The sequence below is a fragment of the Mytilus trossulus genome, chromosome 1 (assembly GCF_036588685.1).
Source record: "Mytilus trossulus isolate FHL-02 chromosome 1, PNRI_Mtr1.1.1.hap1, whole genome shotgun sequence".
NCBI classification, from domain to species: domain Eukaryota; kingdom Metazoa; phylum Mollusca; class Bivalvia; order Mytilida; family Mytilidae; genus Mytilus; species Mytilus trossulus.
Window position 1 is genome coordinate 11,720,013 of NC_086373.1, and position 22,808 is coordinate 11,742,820.

Here is a 22,808-nt window from a genome sequence, read left to right on the forward strand (position 1 = left end):
GTTTCATTTTAACGAGGGAGGTTGTTGCATGATATTTAAAATCTGATTAATTTGACTCGACGGAACACCATGAAATCGGATTGTATTTTAATTTACGCACTGGCTACGACCTACAAGACGTATAATTATACCCAATCGCCTTACTTGGCTTCAGCTTCAAATCATGATATAAAAGCCCACATGACCAATTTCATCCATAGTGTACCACAGATTCTATCGAGAAGGAAAAATAATCAGTCAAGTTGAATACAAATTGAAAAAGATGACCGACAAAAAATTTATGGATTTAAAAATCAGGACATGGTTTAAAATGAACAATATCAAAGGAAACGGAAGAATGGGCAAAACCGATTTCGAAGAAATAGCAGACATTTTCAAACGTGAATATGAACTAAAAGATCCACAATATTCGCTATTGAAGAAATGGTTGTGTGAAGGATGGGATATTTTAGTGAAGGAGGGAGAAGATTTGGCAAATTCTGGCAAAAATGGCGGATTGACGTCTGCTAACGCAGCGTCGGTTTTCGACGTTTCCGAAACCTTGAATAGAGGCGAAGCAATAACAGAGGATCAGTATGCCAATGCGTTTGAACAACTCGTTGAAGTGAACCAAGGTCTGTTTCAAAATAATTTTGAAATGATGGTGGGTTCATTTTTTGACATTTATGATACCGACAACGACGGAAAGATAACTGCAGACGACATGGTTCGAGGTTTACGTTGTCTTGGAATTCAACAAGATGAAGCTGTGAAAATGATGTTTGCTAATATAGACACAGAAAAAAGGGGGAATATAACAAAATCAGTTTATGTGGGTGAATGGGTTGAGTTTATGCTTGGAACTCGTAAGGATGGAGCCATTGCTAGCGTTTTGTGTCGACAGTAAATTACTTTAACGGTTTGACTTTGTTAATTTTCAAATTGTATGTATAGTAATTTGTGTTTATATGAATTGTACTCTGGTGTATTTTTCAGTTTTAATGTACTAATAAATGTTTAAAAGGAAGGGCTATTTATATTTTTTTTTTACTTTTAGTTGTTAATCTTGAAAATAAATGTATTATATGAGACAATATCTGAAAATTTTTTTGGCTATAAGAAAAAAAAAATGTCTTTAAACCCGGTATTTTAATAGCACAAATCGAAGAACACACATTTGGGATCTAGGAACTGTTGTCTGTAATTCAAACAATTATTTAATAAGGAAACAATGGCAATTTTAAAAATGGTACAACAAAAATCCAGTTCTTTCCTGTTACCAAAGGGAATCAATTTTAAAAAGTTTCTAATGGGAATAAGGAATAAGTCTTAGACGTTATTTGTGGTTTACTAGTATATCCTACAATAGTTTATCAAATGCCAATTATTGATTTTAACATTTGCAATACAAAAGGTTTAGAAATATACTTAAATATAGTTCGGTATGTCGGTAACATGAAAGAATCTTGAGTAACAGGACAACGGTAACAGGACAGAGTTGGTAACAGAAAGGATTTTTCTGCTTTATTTTAAAGTTTAAGAAAAATACATCATTTTTAGATTGGTCACAAATCAATTGGAAGATAACAGCAAACAATGTCATTTATACTTCGAAACTGTATTTGCAAGATGAAAAATCTGCCTAGGTAATGAAAAATTCTAAAATTAATTCCTTTCTGTTACTATCTACTATACTTAAAATGCACAATGTTCTCTGCTGTTATCAAAAGCAAAAAACCTATTTTGTTATTCAATATACTGTATATTATTTTGAAATTTATTTGATATGGTGGTGATAACTTATATTAAATGAAATGGTTGACATATACAGTAGATTAACTCTTCGATTCTTCAGTGAAAATGTCTTGAGCATCCTTCCTGTTACTAATGATGGTTATGCTGTTACTTTTTATCAGGTAACATGACAGAACGTAATAGAAAGGAATTACGCGATAGTTTTTGTCCTTTTTATCACATTAAATGTAAGTGAATTTCCTGTGTCCTATAACTTTTAAAAAGATGATATAAAAACAAAAATATATTAATATTGTGGTGCACACTTAAAAATATTCTCAGAAAGTTGAAGAAAAGGCTATAACAGGATAGAACACCAATAAATATTTTTCTATAAATTCTTACTTTGGATGGGCTTGATTTTCAAACCTGGCTGCCTTTCCAACTATTTCTTTGTACTAATGCATTCAGGAAATGATGCTCTTCACAATACATAATGGGTAAATAACTCTAAGTCTTATAAACGTTTCCAAAGGTAAAAAAAACCCGTGTGGTAACAGGAGGGAAATCACCTCTGGGGACAATTTTTTTTTGTCTTAAAATTTGCAAAATTTTATTACATGCTATAGTTATAATATAAAAAGACAAATTAAGGGCAAGTTTATTATATAATTTATCATATATGTGAGAATCGAACGCCTGTTTAATTAATTTGGATATTATTTGAATGATTTAGTTTTCAAAAAAACACAGGGGACAACATGATTTTAGGGGGGGTTGAACATTTAGATTACAATATTTTATTGGAAGAAATATAAGAAAGAGTGTTTAATTGGCAAGAGTTGGTGCATTATATAATTTAGTTCATACTGAAACTTGAAATTTTCAAAAAAGATGGTTGAATAAAAAAATAATTGCTGGTGAAGTGGGGACATGGAAAATCGACTTTTTCAGATAATGTCTCATATACTGTTTAACAAGCTAGGTTATGTTTGTTATTATCCAATCTTAAAGATGTCTGTATTATTATTATATTATCATTAATGAGTCTTATGTTTGATGTGCGAAATTATGACGCTTATTAGTTTATCAGTTTGTATTTGCCCCAATTCGTTTGGATATGCTTTCCATACATGCATGGGCGATTTTTAATATCGTCATCTATAACGGAACCACTGGTAAATCTAAGCCAATGACTTTGATACCGCAAATAACTTGACTTTCTTATATACGAGGATGGCAGGTAATGTTATGCCTATTTACTATTGACTTATTTATTTCCTATATATATGTTACAGGCATTTTCTAAATTTAGGCATTTTCTAAAATGCCTGCAAGATTCAGTTATTCTACATTATGACTAATTTTTGTAGGCATTTTACAAAATGCCTGAAAAAAGTGAAAGGCATTATACAAAATGCCTGAAATAAAATTTATAGAATAAATAAAAAAAAACAACATGAAATTGAAAGCTTTGAACATCAAAGCAGTTTTATTTATGACAATAACTGAATTATATAATTTCTAAATATGTTTGGTTGACAGAACTGGTCACAGTATTTGTCCTGATTTTTGCAAATACATTGATTGGCGTAAAATCTAGTTATAGCACTTCGGCCACATTAGGAGAAACCTGGATTATCACCAATTTTGTGGATAGTTGTCTCATTGGCAACCATACCACATCTTCTTTTTTATAAGCACTTTCATTACCATTTTTGATATAAAAAAAAAAGGAAAGAAAAAAAACACTAAACATTGTGTTTCGCATGCAATGAGCACACCAGCCATGCACACATGCATATCTTCTTTTTTATATGTTCCCAGAAGATCAATAAAAGAACTTTGTCATGATTTAATTTAGCGTGTTGATTTATAGATTTTAACGGACTGAATCAGACCTGCCCATAACCAATGATTCATATATATTAGAAATTTACTTGAGGCAGTTTTTATCATAGGAAATAATCATACATTGTCATCTCTATGGCAAGCCGTTTTGCTATTTATTCTTACTTCAAGATATCTCATAAACTTTATAAGATATCTTATATAGTTTATAAGATATCTCATATAGTTTATAAGATATCTTATAAAGTTTATAAGATATCTCATATAATTTATCAGATACCTTATATAATTGTCTTTATAAGATATCTCATAAGCTATATAAGATATCTTATAAACTATATAAGATATCTTATAAACTATATAAGATATCTTATAAACTATATAAGATATCTTATATAAAAATTCTTTATAAGATATCTTATATAAAAATTCTTTATAAGATATCTCATATACTTTATAAGATATCTAATAAACTTTAGAAGATATCTAATAAAGTATATAAGATATATAATAAAGTATATATGATATCTTATAAATTTTAGGAGATATCTTATATAATATATAAGATATCTCATATAATATATAAGATATCTCATATAATATATAAGATATCTCATGTAATATATAAGATATCTTATAAAAATGAAATTATATAAGATATCTTATATATTATACGAGATATCTTATATAGTCTATAAGATATCTCATAAAGTTTATAAGATATCTCCTAGAGTTTATAAGATATCTTCTAAAGTTTATGAGATATCTTATATAGTTTATAAGATATCTTATAGAGTTTATAAGATATCTTATATAGTTTATCAGATATCTTATATAATTGTCTTTATAAGATATCTCATAAACTATTTAAGATATTTTATAAACTATATAAGATATCTTTTAAACTATATAAGATATCTTATAAATTATATAAGATATCTTATATAAAAGTTGTTTATAAGATATCTCATATACTTTATAAGATATCTTATAAACTTTAGGAGATATCTTATAAAGTATATAAGATATCTTATAAACTATATAAGATATCTTATAATCTTTAGGAGATATCTTATAAACTTTAGGAGATATCTTAAATAATATATGAGATATCTTATAAAAATGAAATTATATAAGATATCTTATATATTAAAGGAGATATCTTATATATTATATAAGAGGAGATATCTTGAAATTCGAATAAATAGTAAAACGGCTTGCCATACATCTCAACCATTAACCGCCTTGTATTATCGCGAAATCCATGCTATAAATGGGCAAGCGGCAGTTACTGTTTTGAATCTGGACTTGTACTACCGGTACATGGAATACAGAGTGAGTACATAATTAACGTGGTTTCACTAAAAAGAACACATCATATGACATACAAACCAAACCTTCCCAGATATTACTGAAGGGGCAATTGGTGGAATTGTGTTTCAAAATTTCAGTCATTATACAAAATGACTAGGAATTGTTAGTCATTTTGTATAATGCCTGTCAAGGTTAGGCATTTTATAAATTGCCTGAAAATTCAGTCATTTTACAAAATGCCGAAATTTAGAAAATGCCTGTAACATATATATGAGGAGTCGGCTAAACGGTACTAACCAAACAAGCGAGTTTTGCCGTTCTTATATAAATGCTTATTTTTTGCTACTTTCAGTACTAACAGTCTTTCTACCATTTGGGTAAGCCTTGTATTTCAGTAAGGTAAAAGATCTGAATGCTTCATATTTTCACTGAGATACCTCATGTAACAAAGTTTCTGTCTGTCATATGTTCATTGTCCTTGACATCATTTTCATGGTTCAACGACCGCTTGATAACTATATTTGGTATATGAGTACATTGCTACGTCTGCATGTCCATTAGACAGGGTTCACCAGGCCTTCATGCAGCAGTGATCAAGGTTAAAGTTACGAAATTAGGTCTGTTTCACTAATACTATAATCAGTAGCTCAATATATATGTAATATTAGACTGGTTTTACTTGGTACCTGCCAGTCTGACAGGTTTCACCTGATCTTGACCTCATTTTCATGGATCATTGGTCAATGCCATTTTTTGTATGTTTTGTACTGTTTTTCAGGTACTATAAGTAATAGGTCAACTTTATTTGTGTATTGCCTGATTGTAAGGTGTCTGCCAGGTATCATGTGACCTTGACCTCATTTTCATGGTTCATTGGCCAATGTAAATGTTTTTTGTTTTATTCTGTTTTTCATGTACTAAAATCAATATGTTCGTTTAAATCTTATTTGGCTGACAGATACAAGATGATATTTATTTCAAATACATTTTAGACGAAGAAATAACAAAAAAAAAACCGGGTGAACTTCTATATACTAGTATATATATATATATATATGAAGGACCTGTGCTGTTGGTTTTTTGTCGAGCCTTCGACTTTAGTCGAAAAAGCGAGACATAGCGATCCTACATTCCGTCGGCGTCGTCGGCGGCGTCAACAAATATTCACTCTGTGGTTAAAGTTTTTGAAATTTTAATAACTTTCTTAAACTAAAGTGGATTTCTACCAAACTTGGACAGTAGCTTGTTTATGTTCATAAGATAGTATGCAGAAGGAAATTTTGGAAAAATAAAATTCCATTTTTTCCATATTTTACTTAAAAATGGACTTAGTTTTTCTGCCAGGAAACATTACATTCACTCTGTGGTTAAAGTTTTTGAAATTTTAATAACTTTCTTAAAATATCCTGGGTTTGTACCAAACTTGGACAGAAGCTTGTTTATGATCATAACATAGTATCCAGAAGTAAATTTTGTTAACAAATAAATCCATTTTTTGTGCATTTTACTTTTAAATGGACTTAGATTTTCTGCCAGGAAACAACGCATTCACTCTGTGGTTAAAGTTTTTATACGACCGCAAATTTTGAAAAAAATTTCGTCGTATATTGCTATCACGTTGGCGTCGTCGTCGTCGTCGTCGTCGTTGTCGTCGTCGTCGTCGTCGTTGTCCGAATACTTTTAGTTTTCACACTCTAACTTTAGTAAAAGTGAATAGAAATCTATGAAATTTTAACACAAGGTTTATGACCACAAAAGGAAGGTTGGTATTGATTTTGGGAGTTTTGGTCCCAACATTTTAGGAAGTAGGGGCCAAAAAGGGCCCAAATAAACATTTTCTTGGTATTCGCGCTATAACTTTAGTTTAAGTTAATAGAAATCTATGAAATTTTGACACAAGGTTTATGACCACAAAAGAAAGGTTGGGATTGATTTTGGGAGTTTTGGTTTCAACAGTTTAGGAATTAGGGGCCAAAAAAGGGCCCAAATAAGCATTATTCTTGGTTTTCGCACAATAACTTTAGTTTAAGTTAATAGAAATCAATGAAATTTAAACACAATGTTTATGACCACAAAAGGAAGGTTGGTATTAATTTTGGGAGTTTAGGTCCCAACAGTTTAGGAATTAGGGGCCAAAAAGGGACCCAAATAAGCATTTTTCTTGGTTTTCGCACAACAACTTTAGTATAAGTAAATAGAAATCTATGAAATATAAACACAAGGTTAATGACCATAAAAGGAAGGTTGGTATTGGTTTTGGGAGTTTTGGTCCTAACAGTTTAGGAAAAAGGGGCCCAAAGGGTCCAAAATTAAACTTTGTTTGATTTCACCAAGAATTGAATAATTGGGGTTCTTTGATATTCGGAATATAACTGTGTATGTAGATTCTTAATTTTTGGTCCCATTTTCAAATTGGTCTACATTAAGGTCCAAAGGGTCCAAAATTAAACTTAGTTTGATTTTGACAAAAAAATAATCAGTTGGGTTCTTTGATATGCTGAATCTAAAAATGTATTTAGATTCTTGATTATTGGCCCAGTTTTCAAGTTGGTCCAAAGCGGGGTCCAAAATTAAACTTTGTTTGATTTCATTAAAAATTGAATAAATGGGGTTCTTTGATATGCCAAATCTAATTGTGTATGTAGATTCTTCATTTTTGGTCCTGTTTTCAAATTGGTCTACATTAAAGTCCAAAGGGTCCAAAATTAAACTTAGTTTGATTTTAACAAAAATTGAAATCTTGGGGTTCTTTGATATGCTGAATCCAAACATGTACTTATATTTTTGATTATGGGCCCAGTTTTCAAGTTGGTCCAAATCAGGATCTAATATATTATATTAAGTATTGTGCAATATCAAGTCTTTTCAATTGCACAGTATTGCACAATGGCAAGAAATATCTAATTGCACAGTATTGTGAAATAGCAATATTTTTTTTAATTAGAGTTATCTTTATTTGTCCAGAATAGTAAGCAAGAAATATCTAATCGCACAATATTGTGAAATAGCAATATTTGTTTTTAATTGGAGTTATCTTTCTTTGTCCAGAATCAACTCAAATCTTTGTTATATACAATGTATATTCACTTTTTACTACCAACTGATAAATTAAAATAATCTTTAACATTCAGTGATAACAAGCAGTTTTTTTTACATCTTAATATTTTATGATGTATTTAAATGAGTAGTTATTGTTGCAAACTCTATTAGAAATTTAATTGAGATTAATTTGGAATAAGGGAAAGGGGGATGTGATTAAAAAAATTGGGTTCAATTTTCTCATTTGAAATAAAATTTCATAAATAAAATGAAAATTTCTTCAAACATTTTTTTGAGAGGATTAATATTCAACAGCATAGTGAATTGCTCTAAGAGAAAATACAAATTTTAAGTTCATTAGAACACATTCATTCTGTGTCAGAAACCTATGCTGTGTCAACTATTTAATCACAATCCAAATTTAGAGCTGAATCCAGCTTGAATGTTGTGTCCATACTTGCCCCAACCGTTCAGGGTTCAACCTCTGCGGTCGTATAAAGCAACGCCCTGCGGAGCATCTGGTTAAAATTTTAATAACTTTCTTATACTATTTTGGACCTGTTCCAAACTTGGACAGAAGCTTGTTTATGATCAAAAGCTGGTATCTGTATTTTACTTATAAATGGACTTTTTAAAAAAGTTTAAAAAACATACTGTATTTTTACCAAACTTGGACAGAAGCTTCTTAGAATCATAAGACAGTATCAAGAGGAATATTTTTATTGATTTTATTCCTCTTTTGTTGAGCCTGCATTAACAGCATAAGTAGGCGAGACACTGAGTTCCGCGGAACCCTTAAGAATTTTTTACTTTTACAATAGATCTTCTTTTAAATAATCCTATAAACATATCACTAATTTGTTTGCTAATGATAGCTGTCAAACATCTTTTACGGTTTTACGAGATATTTCTAGCAATGCATCTGAGACGATAACCATATGTATTGGCTCTAAACAGAAGCTTTCTGCTGTTACACCAGATGAATATATATTTGATCTAGCCATTATCGGAAACAAATAAAAGAGAGTAATGTACATGTGAAAAAAGGTTCTAGGTATTTTTTTGAAAGAGGGTTAAGATAAACTTGAATCACCAGACAAAGAAAATATTTTATATCGCTTACTTTTTACATCATTTAGATTATTGTTGTTCAATTTCGGGGAACTGCAACAGCTTTTTATTAGGTATTTTACTACAACTGCAACAATCATGAGGGCAGCAACATGTTCCTTTTTTTATATATAAATAAGACCGTTAGTTTTCTCGTTTGAATTGTTTTACATTGACTTATCGGAGTCTTTTATAGCTGATTATGCGGTATGGGCTTTGCTCATTGTTGAAGGCCGTACGGTGACCTATAGTTGTTAATGTCTGTGTCATTTTGGTCTCTTGTGGACAGTTGTCTCATTGGCAATCATACCACATCTTCTTTTTATACCATTCTCTAAGATGATTCTAGACGAACATGATTACAGCAAATCCTCTAGCGATTTTTTTCACGAATGTGAAATTTTGCCAAATACTAAAAGGATACATTACCATAAATCATTACTAATTGTATAAGGCAAACAATGGTTTACTTTCATAGATGTATGGGTTAATACATCTATGTTTATCTCTATATTATGTGTCATGTCTTATTTATCAGCTTCTGCAAACCAAACTTACGAAATTTTCGTCTTCTGATAATATTATAATTCCAAAACAGAAGGCGGTGTTGCTGATGTTTATTTTTTTTCGTACCTGTAGATGACAAAAAGGTTGGAATGCTCTTCCTAGTATTACATTAAAAAAATCAAACACAGTATTATAACGGTTTAATCATCCATATAATAATTTGTTAATTTTTTGAATTTTTATTGCATCTTTATTTTAATTATTGAATCTGTATTGTTAAATGCAATTATTATTGTATTAAGAGAGCTTTATTGAAAATTGATGCAATCCAAAATAAAATACTCTGAGTCTCTCTAAATAAAGATATCATTTATCGACTAGTGAATGAAAATATTGAATATGTCACGATCACTGATCAACAGTCGGTTTATTACATTAAATATAGTTATATTGACGAACAGGGATAGAGAGAGAAACTAGAAAATGTACTTTAATTGTGGGTAGTGCATGCTGGTAGATAAGAGCTTAATTTTTTCATTCCCCCAGATTTAGATATCATGCGAAAACTGAACTGTGATGACTATATGTGTCTTGACTTTTATGTCTTTAAAATTTTTATTTTCAGCTCATGATATATAAATATAACTAATTAGTATATAAATGTGCAATGAAATGGCATTTAAACACCAGCGTGCTATAAAACGACATTTAATAGATATAAGATGATTTGGTACGCATAGTGCCAATGAGACAACTCTCCATGTAAGTCACAATTTGGACTTAAATAAATCATTACAGGTCTTGTTATGGTCTTTATTATAGATATAAGAAGATGTGGTATGAGTGCCAATAAGACAACTCTCCATATTAGTCACAATTTGTGAAAATAAATCATTATAGGCTAAGTATGGTCTTTATAGATATAGGAAGATGTGGTATGAGTGCCAATAAGACAACTCTCCATCCAAGTCACAATTCATAAAAGTTAACCATTATAGGTCAAACTACGGTCTGCAACACGGAGCATTTGCTCACACCGAAAATCAAGCTATAAATCCCCCCCCCCCCCAAGAAAACAAGGAACAAGAAACACCTATGAACCACATCAACAAACGACAACTACTCGGAACATCAGATTCCTGACTTAGGACAGGTTCAAACAATTGCAGAGGGTTTAAACGTTTTAATGGTATCATACCTTAATTCACTCTTATCGGAAACAATAGTGCAACATCACAACATAGAAAGACACACTATAAAATATCAATTAAAATGGCTTAATCAAAAGACATAAGTTAACACAAGTAGACATACACCGAACGAATAATTAGATCTATGATACAATGTAAATATAAAATCAGTAAACTAAGGGATGAACAATTAAAGTAACATTGTTATATCACTGCGAAATGTGAAACAATTTATGCATGAATACCCACGGAACACAGGTTCCTGTCTCAGAAAAAAAATCCTATATACCTTAATATAACACTTATATTATGGTATATAGGAAACAAAATTCTGAGACAGGTGCCCGTGCTACGGAACGTGAAAAGAGAGCTTTTATCAAAAGATTCGCATTTTCGTCACAGTCATTTTTAAATTCATCCCAGTGTTTAAAATTGTGTTCTTTCTAGGGTTATTTTCTGTCTTAATTGATAATACTATGAGGCAACTGTTAGAGTCTCCTGATTTGAGTTGAACAATTCATTTTCTTTTATTTGCACTCGCCTCCTGCATAACAGTTTTATTTTCATTATATCCCCTTTTACTCGGGCGTTTCTTAGAACTGATAATTTTCATTTTTCCTCTCGGAAAAACAAATAACAGAGATAAATCCCCCCCCCCCCAAAAAAAAAAAAAACAAACAAACTAACCAACCAACCAACACACCGTGACCACCATTATTGTTAGTAGATATCCTCTTCAGGTATCAATATATTTTTTGAATGTAATTTAAATATGCACGACGGAGTTCTTGTTGTACTTTTTGCTCGAATTTCTTTAGTTTTGGTGTACATGTGATTTGTGGATCTTTCCTCTCCTTTCTCACACCTTTTCCCTTGTCTCCTTGGACTGGTAAAATATATTATGTCCAGCTGTCTTCTCAGATTTTCCCATATATATCACTTATTTGTACCAATATACCATATATGTACTGTATCCATGTTTACTACTCACGATCAGAGACATACATTATATTTCTCAGTCACGATCAACGCGAACCAATCGACTATAGAGGGATGGTCACATAGTATGCTTACTGACAGTCTTATCTTTGGCCTTGAAAGCATTGATGATGAATTAAAAAAGAGACTGTAAATTGCATTTACCTTTTAATTTTCGTTAGAATACAATACACATTTATCTGGCAAAATACAGGGGAGAAATAAAATACAGAAAAATACCACATTCTGATTTCAAAAGTTAAAATAACATTATCCCGAATTTTACCTTCTTCTTCTTTCAGTAACTTCCTCCTGTGGTTAGGAGCACATCAATTTCTTGATTATACACAATGGGCTTATATTACACGGACTTATACAGCTAAAATCACTTTGTTATTTCACAGTATAAAACGCAATTGCATATATTAAAAGACGATGGGCTTATTTTACACGGACGATATTAAAAGTTATTCACTTTGATACTTCGTTAAAAATAGTCTAAAATCTAAAATGACACTGATTCACTTAATGATATTAGTAAAACCGTGGTCTGACACTATTAAATATGACTCTATATTCTAGAAGGCATCAGCTACCACTTTGATACGGCAATTGTCTGTATATTCCGTATATTATTGATAATATCAACGTATTCCCAAGTACATATATATCACAACTGTCCTCCATGTACTTCTCACTTCTAACTGTTCTTTAAGTTCACTATTTTATGCTCTGAAAAGGATCGAAAGAAAGCTCAATTCCATGTTATTGTTAATGGATGTATATATTATGATAGAGCATTAATCTGACTTAACCTCTGTTGATGTAATTTATCACACAGATTCCTAGAAATTGTTTCAACCATATTTAAAAAATTGTTGTCGTTTGGAAGTATAGAACCCACTAGTTTTCTGCAGTCAACAATTAATTGGCTTAATGTTTCCCTATTTTGAAAAGTTGTTTTCCACTGATCAATCCCAATTTTATTTATAACAGTCTGTTTTAGTGGGGCATAAAAAGTTCTACGGACCCCTTCCAGAGATGGACATCATATGACTTGGGTTACAGAGGTTTTGTTATTGCCTAGATTCCTTTTTATGAGTTGGAAAAAGGTTTTTGATGAGGGTTTCTGTTCTAATTGACTAAAAAAGTTTTCCCTTTCCATAGCTCTTTCCTTCCGGATCATTTTCCTGGCATTATATTTAGCTTCCTTAAGTTGTTTAAAGCAGTCATCTAAGCCTCTTTTTCGACCACCAATATCCCATATCCTGTGTTTTTGTTTACTGATGTTTAGCAAAATTTTGGTTTCGGCTGAGACCTTCAGTTTGGGGCCATTTAGTTTAATGATCCTTGACGGAATAGCACATTTTTCTGCTTTTTTTAAACAGTATATTAAATTTCCAACCAGTTCAGTTACCTAAATACAAGATTTCTTTCCGGAAAACTTTGTCCGATTTGGATTCCATTTACTTTTATGATTTCCGGTGTAACTTTTTTTGTTGATGAAAAGTTTGCAATTCGAGAAGCCTAGCCAACCCAAGGAGGTGTAGGCCAGTTTGGCTGTGTACGATGGTAAAAGAATCAACCATCAGATAATCATAGTTATATTTGCTGTATGTCTTTTTATGATAAGTGTACACATGCAACCAGAGACATATAATACATTATATGTCTCTGATGCAACTATTTCTAGAGGCAGAGTGCAGTCTGTACAGATAAAATGAATCAGAACTCTTTTCGTTTGACCACCATAACCCTTAAGAAAAGGCCTTATTCGAGATTGCTATGTCCAAAGTTGACCCGAGTGGATGTACAAAAGATGCAAATTGAAAAAAAAATACGTTTTTCACTAGCTATTTCATTATTCATGACAATGTTTTTTAACACTTTATACATATTTTCATCCCTTACTTTATCATGTTTATACAGGTTTTAACTTTGAACAGTTTTAACTTTTATGAAACAAGAAAAAATCAATGTTGAAGTAGTAAAAAAGTTCAACATCAATATTTTATCTGTAGAAAACAAAAAGTAGACTAGAGGACATCTACTGACTGTGTTCCTTGACCCTGATGATCTTATCAAGTAAAAAAAGACTACATGTATGAAGAGGCGGTATTTAGATAAGGACCTAGCCTGTACCTCCCTTTTTCTGAGAATAATTTGTTGAGCATAAAGGGAATCATTGAAGCATGACTAGAGTGGCCCTTCTATTTCGCAGTCTGGCACTGCTATACATGTACATACATGTACATAGTCCAAATAATTATGACGTCTGGCAAGGCTATTTTTTTTTTCTGGGAGGCCTTCCTACTTCGTTAGAGGAAGGCGTCCCAGGAAAAAATTAAAATAGCCTTGCCAAACGTCATAATTATTTGGACTAGTACATACATGTACATTAAAAATGTTACGACATATGATACATTTCATCTTAAATATTATTATGCAAGGCAGGTGCTACCTAAATGAGATTTCAGATGTAATCATTTGTGTCTGCTCTTAAAGTAGCTGCTGTTTCTGGCTGCAGCATTTAGAACCAATTTTAATTTTTATTAAAATTTAAGTTGAGGTCAGTTTAACATACATGCAGCAGTTGTGTTAAAATGCACATATATCATTTCCATACATGTTGATTTCTGATTAATTGCCCTGTCACATAAGTTAAATTGTGTACAATTCATTTTTTTACTTATAACAATTTCAATGAAGATTGATAATCTTACTGTTAATAGATCTTAATACAGTCAAGAAATGAAAATTTTAGGAAAATGTTGGCGCTTTAAATATTTACTTTACCATCACATGTATGTTTCATTAGAATCTTAAAGCAAGATTTATTTCTTTACCCTTCAGTGCTTACAACCACTTTAATTATGGGATCTGAAGCATTTTTTTTCTTTTAAAGCAAAGTGAAATCATGTTTAATTGAGGGGAGACTTTTGTTAAGGGTCATGAGGGTAGCAATTCCATGTCTTCCAATGGTCATATTTGGCATATTGATTTTATAACATGTGCTTTGATGAAAGTCTCTTTGTGGCTGCATTATTTCTCCTACATTTTACAGATAATATTCAATGTTATAGACCGTCAGGATTTGTATTTTTTAGATGTTGCGGATGATGAAGTTCAGACGATGGTATGGGAGTCTGGTGGCCATTTTGTTACTTCCTTCCATTGTTATAGTCCTATACTCAGTGGTATCTATTCCTGTATCTAAAGGTTTGTATAATTTTATACTTCATCCTTCTGCAATGATTGTATGAAAATTATGAAATTTATTTTGTTAATGGATGTAATGTATATTTGAATTTGTATGCCCACCTCAAAGAAGATGGCGATAATATAAAGATGTTCATTTCAATCCTTTCTTTTTGTCAATCACCAGTTTGTCTTCCTGTGATACAATGTAAATAGACAACTTTCTAGTTCAATGCATTTTTGTCAAAAACTTTGGTTTTAGTGAATGTCACTTGTGCGTTTAGGTGCGTCATGACTTCCTTTTGAATGTGAAGCGAGTGGTTGAAAAACTATATCATTTGTATAAAGCTATATTGCACAAATTATTCGACAAATTAAATTTTCATAATTGACAAACTGCACCGCTGTCATTGGGGAATTGTGATTAAGTACCTACTGAACAAACTTTATTTCTAGTTTAACCTACACAATGACGATCACTAAGGCGCTTGGTGAACGTTTATTGTGCAGGGATACAGGCAAGCCCCTTTACCTGGTAAATGATGTCACAAAGGCGCGTATAATTGACGAGTTTTTTCCTGTGATGGAAATCATGATGGATGAACCCGAAAGTGGTCTATTCACGTGTACAATGATTAAATTTTTTTTCTTCCAAATATTGAATTTGTAATAAAATTGAATGAACCATAACATTTAGGTCATGTTATATTAAATTTTGATGGTTTATACATTTACCATTCCAGAGTACATTACTAGTATGCTGTTTTTGTTTGGTTTCCAGTTGGTTATTAAATAAAAAAAATAACCATTTGACAACCATTAGAATTTAAGACAATGTTATGAACCTTAAAATAGAAGGCAGGTTAATTTTGAACTTTGGTTTTGGAATTCACTGTTAAGGATTTTTTTCTGCAAGCATGATAGGGTTATCTGTGATCTGCAAATCCCCTACTTCTAGTTAGATATGATAACCTCAAAGAAGAAGAATGATCAAGAACATATCATATACATTGATTGTAGGGTTTGTTTCTCATGCTGTTTGGATGCTGTAGGATGTGTCCTTGTGCTTGTAGTGTATGCCCTCACATTTTTTAAGTTATGGGTTATTTTGCTTGTGATAGAGCTGTCTACTAACAGTTTTTATCTTTACATATTTTCTATTTCTTAAAATTTGAATTGGTGCCTGTAGTGTATAAGTATGTCCTTATATTTTACAGTTATGGATTTTTTGCTTGCGATAGAGCTGTCTACTTTAAAGTTTTTATTATTACATATTTTCTATATCTTAATTTTGAATTTACATTCATTTAGTTTGAACTTTGGTGGTGGATAGATGCTCATTGGTAATCATACCACATCTCCTTATGTTTTCAAAAATGGAGATCATAGATTATATTATTGTTATTATAGCTAGAGGTAATAGTTTTTATTTAATAACAATAAATTTATTAACAAAGTTAATTTAATTGGTGGAGCTTTGCATGCATCATATTTTTACAGATATTTTTTGCATAGATTGATTACCATGAATTAAACTGAAATTTAACATATGGCTTAAATGATTGATTTAGGTAGGAATGCGATCATATAATTTGAATAATTCAAAGGACAAATATTTAAGATATGTATAAAATATAGCAAGAAAAATTGATCTTTCTTAAATTTTATGAAATATTTTGTTTTTATCTACAAGAACAGTGATGCTTGATATGCTCAAATTTCCAATAATGCAACTGAACTTGCAAGTCAAGGTCAAGTTTATTTTGAGAAATAGGGAGTCTATATACAAAAGGGTCAATAGAATGTTAAAAGACCAAAAATCAAATCATCAGAATGAATAATAGAAAAACAGATCAAATGAATTTTTTAAGATAACAGATACAGATAAACAGACAGTTTTAAAACAGTTCATAAGATGCTATAATTAAAACTAGAGATTGAGCAACTTGGAGCAGACCTGTAACTATAACTTACATGATTTATGTGGATTTCCTCAATGAGAAGTGTTGACGAATTTTTAATTTATATAAAGTAAACACAGAAAAACAGGCGCTGCAATGAGTTAAAAGGGTAAATAAGAATATACTTAGTCATTCAAACTATGTAGTAACTGTGTAAACACACTAAGTAAGAAAAGTAGGTCAACTGGTGCTTAAAATCACCTGATAGGTATGACAAAGCCTACCAAAAACTGTGGATTCATCAGGTGCTTGTCTTGATAAGCAGCTCCAGTTCTATGTTTGGCACTGACTTAATATATATCTATTTCCAAGGTGAAGACTCTCTAGATGCAATTCAGCCATTGGCAGTATATACATGTATTATTCAGATATTCAAGTTGCAAAATGATGTGTATTTGATGTTAAGGGCCTCTGTGACTGATTAGTCCAAGAAATCAAACAACTGTGTCACTAGCCTTTCAACACTCAGGTTGTGAGTTCAAATCAAGCATGTGATGGATGCTCTTGAATCCAATATTATTTGACTAGGAGTGGTAGATTTTCTTGTGAATTCAGTGGTTCTCTCTGGCTTCCTCCAACAATAAAAACTTACTGCCACAAAATAACACAGTAGTGCTGATAGAGGCATTAAACACCAATCAATAAATCTTGAGAATTGGTACTAGAAAACGATTTTGATATGAATAACAGAAGTTGTACATACTGTTTTTCTATGTTATAGAAAATAGTTCATCTAAAAGTGATCATCAATGTTCAATAATGAATAAAGGAAGATAACTCCAATTAAAATAATATAATTTTTCTAAATGGGGTATATTGCTTAATTCAATTCAATTTTGTCAAATGAAAGCAATCTTCACTTGCCATGTCAGTGCTCACAAGCACTTTGGTGATTTATATATGCTGTGTGTGTTTGTGCTACATGTATGTAGATTTGTATCATTTATTGTAGTTCTAAAAACATAAAATTTATTAGAAGGTAACTGGTTAGTTTTGCTTATTTCCAAAGAAATTAGAAAATTGAAAGGTTTATATATATATTGTAATAGCATTTTATGTTTCACTCATCGATGACCCTGGCCAACTTTTATGGATTTTGCCGTTGTTCTTTTGAAACTATTTTTAGCCAAATAAGTAATGTAACCAAGAATTATGAAGCCAAGAATTGACATTTCAAAAGTATATTCACTGTTGTGACAGAAATAGAAATAACATAAATTTGTTATATTTGCAGTAAAATTAAGACTGATCCCAAATGAAGTCCAGACCAAAAGTGTTGATAAGGTGAGAAAATACGTTGCTATACAAACTGTTATTATTTTTCCTTCATTTTACAGATAACTATGGTAGGAATTTGTATTCTGTTCCAGATTTATGATACCGGTACTAACATGATAGGGGATGATTATATGCTGTATAATATTTTAATTATCACAAGAGAAATGGGAGTACTTTATCCATCATGATCTATATTTCAATTATAAGGGATTCTGTAAAGAAACTACAGAAATCATATTTTTTAACAAATTATGCACAAAGCAGCTCCCCTACTTTATTATGATTTTCATACTTGTAATTGTTAATAATCAAATAAGTCCGAAACAACATTTTTGTCGAGCCTTCGACTTTAGTCGAAAAAGCGAGACATAGCGATCCTACTTTCCGTCGGCGTCGTCTGCGGCGGCGTCCACAAATATTCACTCTGTGGTTAAAGTTTTTAAAATTTTAATAACTTTCTTAAACTATACTGGATTTCTACCAAACTTGGACAGAAGCTTGTTTATGATCATAAGATAGTATCCAGAAGTGAATTTTGTAAAAATAAAATTCCATTTTTTCAGTATTTTATTTTTAAATTGACTTAGTTTTTCTGCCGGGAAACATTACATTCACTCTGTGGTTAAAGTTTTTAAAATTTGAATAACTTTCGTAAACTATCCTGGGTTTGTACCAAACTTGGACAGAAGCTTGTTTATGATCATAAGATAGTATCCAGAAGTAAATTTTTTAAAAATAAATTTCCATTTTTTCCGTATTTTACTTATAAATGGACTTAGTTTTTCTGCCGGGAAACATTACATTCACTCTGTGGTTAAAGTTTTTAAAATTTTAATTACTTTCATAAACTATACTTGATTTCTACCAAACTTGGACAGAAGCTTGTTTATGATCATAAGATAGTATCCAGAAGTAAATTTTTTAAAAATAAATTTCAATTTTTTCAGTATTTTTCTTTTAAATTGGACTTAGATTTTCTGCCAGGAAACAACACATGCACTTTGTAGTTAAAGTTTGAATTTTTTAAATAACTTTCTTCTTTCCTATACCATTTTGGATTTGTACCAAACTTGGACAGAAGCTTTTTTATGATCAAAAGCTAGTATCGAGAAGGAAATTTTGTTAAAATTTTGTACCTGTGTATATGTATTTTACTTATAAATGGACTTAGTTTTTCTTCCAGTTAACATTACATACAGTCTGCAGTTAAAGTTTTAAAACATTTATTAGATGTAAATGTGTTTGTGCGAATAAAATATTGTCTATTGTCTATTAGATTCATAAACTATCTTGGATTTTTACCAAACCTGGACAGAAGCTTTTTACGATCAAAAGATAGTATCAACAGGAATAATTTTATTGATTTTTTTCCTCATTTTTGTTGAGCTTGTGATTAACAGCAAAAGTAGGCGAGACACTTGGTTCCACGGAACCCTTACAAATTTTTTATGATTAAATCTTGGCTATATTCTTTTTTTTAAAAGTGAAGTCTTTGAATGAATACTTTGTCGCATCTACTGTAAATTCAGAAATTATTGCAAGGTTTTTATTATTGTGAAAAATGGAACAGAGTTGTAAATGCAATAATTTAAAAGTGTATTTTGAAATATTTTATATGAATTAAACAGGATTTTTCTCAAAACTAGTAAAAATTAAAATCGCATTCAAGTCTAAAATAACAAAATTGCAATAATAAATGCACGCAATAATTTCTAAATTTACAGTATTTATTATTTCATTATTCCACCAGAATGTGACCAGAGTGGGCATAACCTGAATTTCTTGAATTGCAGCATTGAATATTCTTTTCATTTATACTAGATTTATAAATCTTCATGGTATACTGTTAAAAATCTTATGTGTAAGAAAAAATAAGATTTTAGCTTGCATATAAAACATGAAAAATATGCTGAGAAAACTGCCTATGATGTCATTTAACAATTTTTTATGTACTTTTGTTTTATTTCAGATATTCATCAATCAAAACAATCAGTTAGTCAATCTGACAGAAATCCGTCAATTTCGTTACAAAAGTCTACTGTCCTCCTGCGAACAGTTAAAAAGCAAAGGTTTGGTACAGAACAGCATTACAAAGAAATCCTTATCTCACATTATAGTAGATGACCGCTACAAAGTATTATTTTGCTACATACCAAAAGTTGCCTGTACAAATCTTAAGAGAGTATTTTTATTATTAACGGGGAAAATGAACGCTACTGATCCTATGGCATTAAAGGCTGCAGACGTCCATTTAACATACGACAAGTATCTCACTTATTTAGATAGTTTTACAGAGGATGAAGTGCAGTTTAAATTACAAAATTACAAGAAAATTATCATGGTTAGGGAACCCTTTGAGAGACTCCTTTCAGCATACAGAAACAAATTCACAGAAAAGAGTCCATATTTTCATAAACGGTTTGGTCGAAAAATTATTCGAAGGTACAGAAATAATCCAAGACAGGAAGATATAGAGTTAGGAAAGAACGCCAAATTTGATGAATTTGTAAGGTACATAACAGATCCAGTTACTATAGAAACAGAAGGTTTAAATGAACATTGGGACCTTTATTCATCTCTATGCCAACCATGCTTAATCAATTATGATTTTGTTGGTAAATATGAAACCCTTGACGATGATATAGATTATATCATGCATGATTTAGGAATTGATACATTTATACAATTTCCAAAACGAGGTGCTGCATATAAAAAGAAAAGAACTAAAGACACCTTTGAACAATTTTATAGCAATATATCAAAAATTGATCTAGGGAAACTTTGGAAAACTTATAGACAAGATTACAAATTATTTTCATATGCATACCCAGATATAATCAAAGCAGCTGATGATTTTTAAAGTTGTCTTCATATTTTTGTAAAACCAAAAAGTTCATGTTTATTTGAATGCAGAAAATGTTAAACATTATTCATTTCATTATATTATATTGTAATCTGGAATTTTTTGGAGACTTATATTTTTAAAAGAAGTAAAATAACTTATATTTGTATAATTACATTATTTTTACAAAGTCCCATTATTCTTATATTCCAATGTGAACAAACTTTTTTTGTACATTTTCATTTTGATTGTACTTAAACACATGTATACTATATTCTCTTTGTAGAGCTTTATTGTTGTATTGTCCATATTTGTATTGAGTCATCTTATCAGAATTATGGTTCTGATCTCAGGAATGCAATATATTGCCAATTGTACAGAAATCCTTTTGAACTTTTACTTAACTGTAATTGTTGATTTTTATATTTTTATTATTAATATATATTAAGTATATAATACAAGGAAATGTGTAATAAAGGAAGTATTGAATGTTAGACTGTTTTCTGAATCAAGAAAGACTTCTTTTCAATGTTTATTTGTTCAAAAAAATTATTTGATATGTTTATTATATATATTTATTATCAGAGATAAGGAATATCAATTGTATGAAAACATTAGATGTGTGCCCATTCTTATCCATCTTGTGTGCCCATCCCATATCAGGCTAAGGATATCAGGAATTTAATAGGCAATTTCCTGAATTATCATGAAATTTTGACTTCAGGTGACCAAAAATCAGACAAATATTACAGATGCAGTATTTTTAGTAATTTTTCAGAAAAAAGTTCAAAATATGGTCACAATTTTGTTTACACAAATCTATGAAACTTAATAGAGATTTAGGCAACCTATTGAGGTTGGTGACCTTCCATTATGGTATTTTAAAGATTTTTTTCCTTTTTATACTTTCATTTATTTAAATGTTCAGTATAGACTATTTTCCTAACTGAATAAATTGTATAAAATAATTTGTTCTAACAGGAACAGGAATTATGACATTGTTTATAACGAAGTTTCCAGTGGAACATCTGTTAGGTGGAACAAATATATGTTGACACAACCCAATTATTTCATAAAGCACTGATGTTTGAGTCTTGTTTAACTCAGACAACAGAGGCTGTGTCTTTATAGCACAGTTAATTCATACAGAATCTCAATTTTTTATCATGTTCATCATATATGTTTTTTGACTGTAATTTGTTTAACATGTATAATCTCAATTTCTTGATATTATCCAAAGATTTATAATCTTAACTAGAAATCCAACTGATTTGTTACTTTGCTTTACACCAGACTTACCAAAAGATTTATAATCTTAACTAGAAATCCAACTGATTTGTTACTTTGCTTTACACCAGACTTACCAAAAGATTTATAATCTTAACTAGAAATCCAACTGATTTGTTACTTTGCTTTACACCAGAATTACCAAAAGATTTATAATCTTAACTAGAAATCCAACTGATTTGTTACTTTGCTTTACACCAGACTTACCAAAAGATTTATAATTTTAACTAGAAATCCAACTGATTTGTTACTTTGCTTTACATCACCCCTACCAAAAGATTTATAATCTTAACTAGAAATCCAACTGATTTGTTACTTTGCTTTACACCAGACTTACCAAAAGATTTATAATCTTAACTAGAAATCCAACTGATTTGTTACTTTGCTTTACACCAGACTTACCAAAAGATTTATAATCTTAACTAGAAATCCAACTGATTTGTTACTTTGCTTTACACCAGACTTACCAAAAGATTTATAATCTTAACTAGAAATCCAACTGATTTGTTACTTTGCTTTACACCAGAATTACCAAAAGAT

At 30.5% G+C, this 22,808-nt stretch overlaps 2 protein-coding genes across 3 annotated transcripts; both read left to right on the forward strand.

Moving 5' to 3' along the window:
* On the forward strand, positions 1–957 carry LOC134706715 (uncharacterized). The gene has a single exon (XM_063565904.1). It carries the CDS (start codon positions 263–265, stop codon positions 884–886), a length of 624 nt encoding a protein of 207 aa, XP_063421974.1. The 5' UTR covers positions 1–262; the 3' UTR covers positions 887–957.
* A 12,210-nt stretch (positions 958–13,167) lies between these two features.
* LOC134715257 (carbohydrate sulfotransferase 11-like) lies at positions 13,168–21,008 on the forward strand. Of its 2 annotated transcripts, none has more exons than XM_063577324.1 (4): positions 13,168–13,274; positions 14,810–14,921; positions 18,096–18,145; positions 20,109–21,008. In XM_063577324.1, exons 1-4 carry the CDS (start codon positions 13,272–13,274, stop codon positions 20,997–20,999), a joined length of 1,056 nt encoding a protein of 351 aa, XP_063433394.1. In that variant the 5' UTR covers positions 13,168–13,271; the 3' UTR covers positions 21,000–21,008. The 2 variants fall into 2 exon arrangements, with proteins under 2 accessions (XP_063433394.1, XP_063433402.1); XM_063577332.1 differs by having other exon boundaries at positions 13,173–13,315.
* Positions 21,009–22,808: the final 1,800 nt, after the last annotated feature.

Bases quoted from the DNA above. Each gene is read 5' to 3' on its own strand.
- LOC134706715 (XM_063565904.1), top strand. From the start codon at position 263: ATGACCGACAAAAAATTTATGGATTTAAAAATCAGGACATGGTTTAAA.
- LOC134715257 (XM_063577324.1), top strand. The intron at 14,922-18,095 runs GTTTGTATAATT...TTATATTTGCAG, and splicing joins ATCTATTCCTGTATCTAAAG to TAAAATTAAGACTGATCCCA. The intron at 18,146-20,108 runs GTGAGAAAATAC...GTTTTATTTCAG, and splicing joins AGACCAAAAGTGTTGATAAG to ATATTCATCAATCAAAACAA.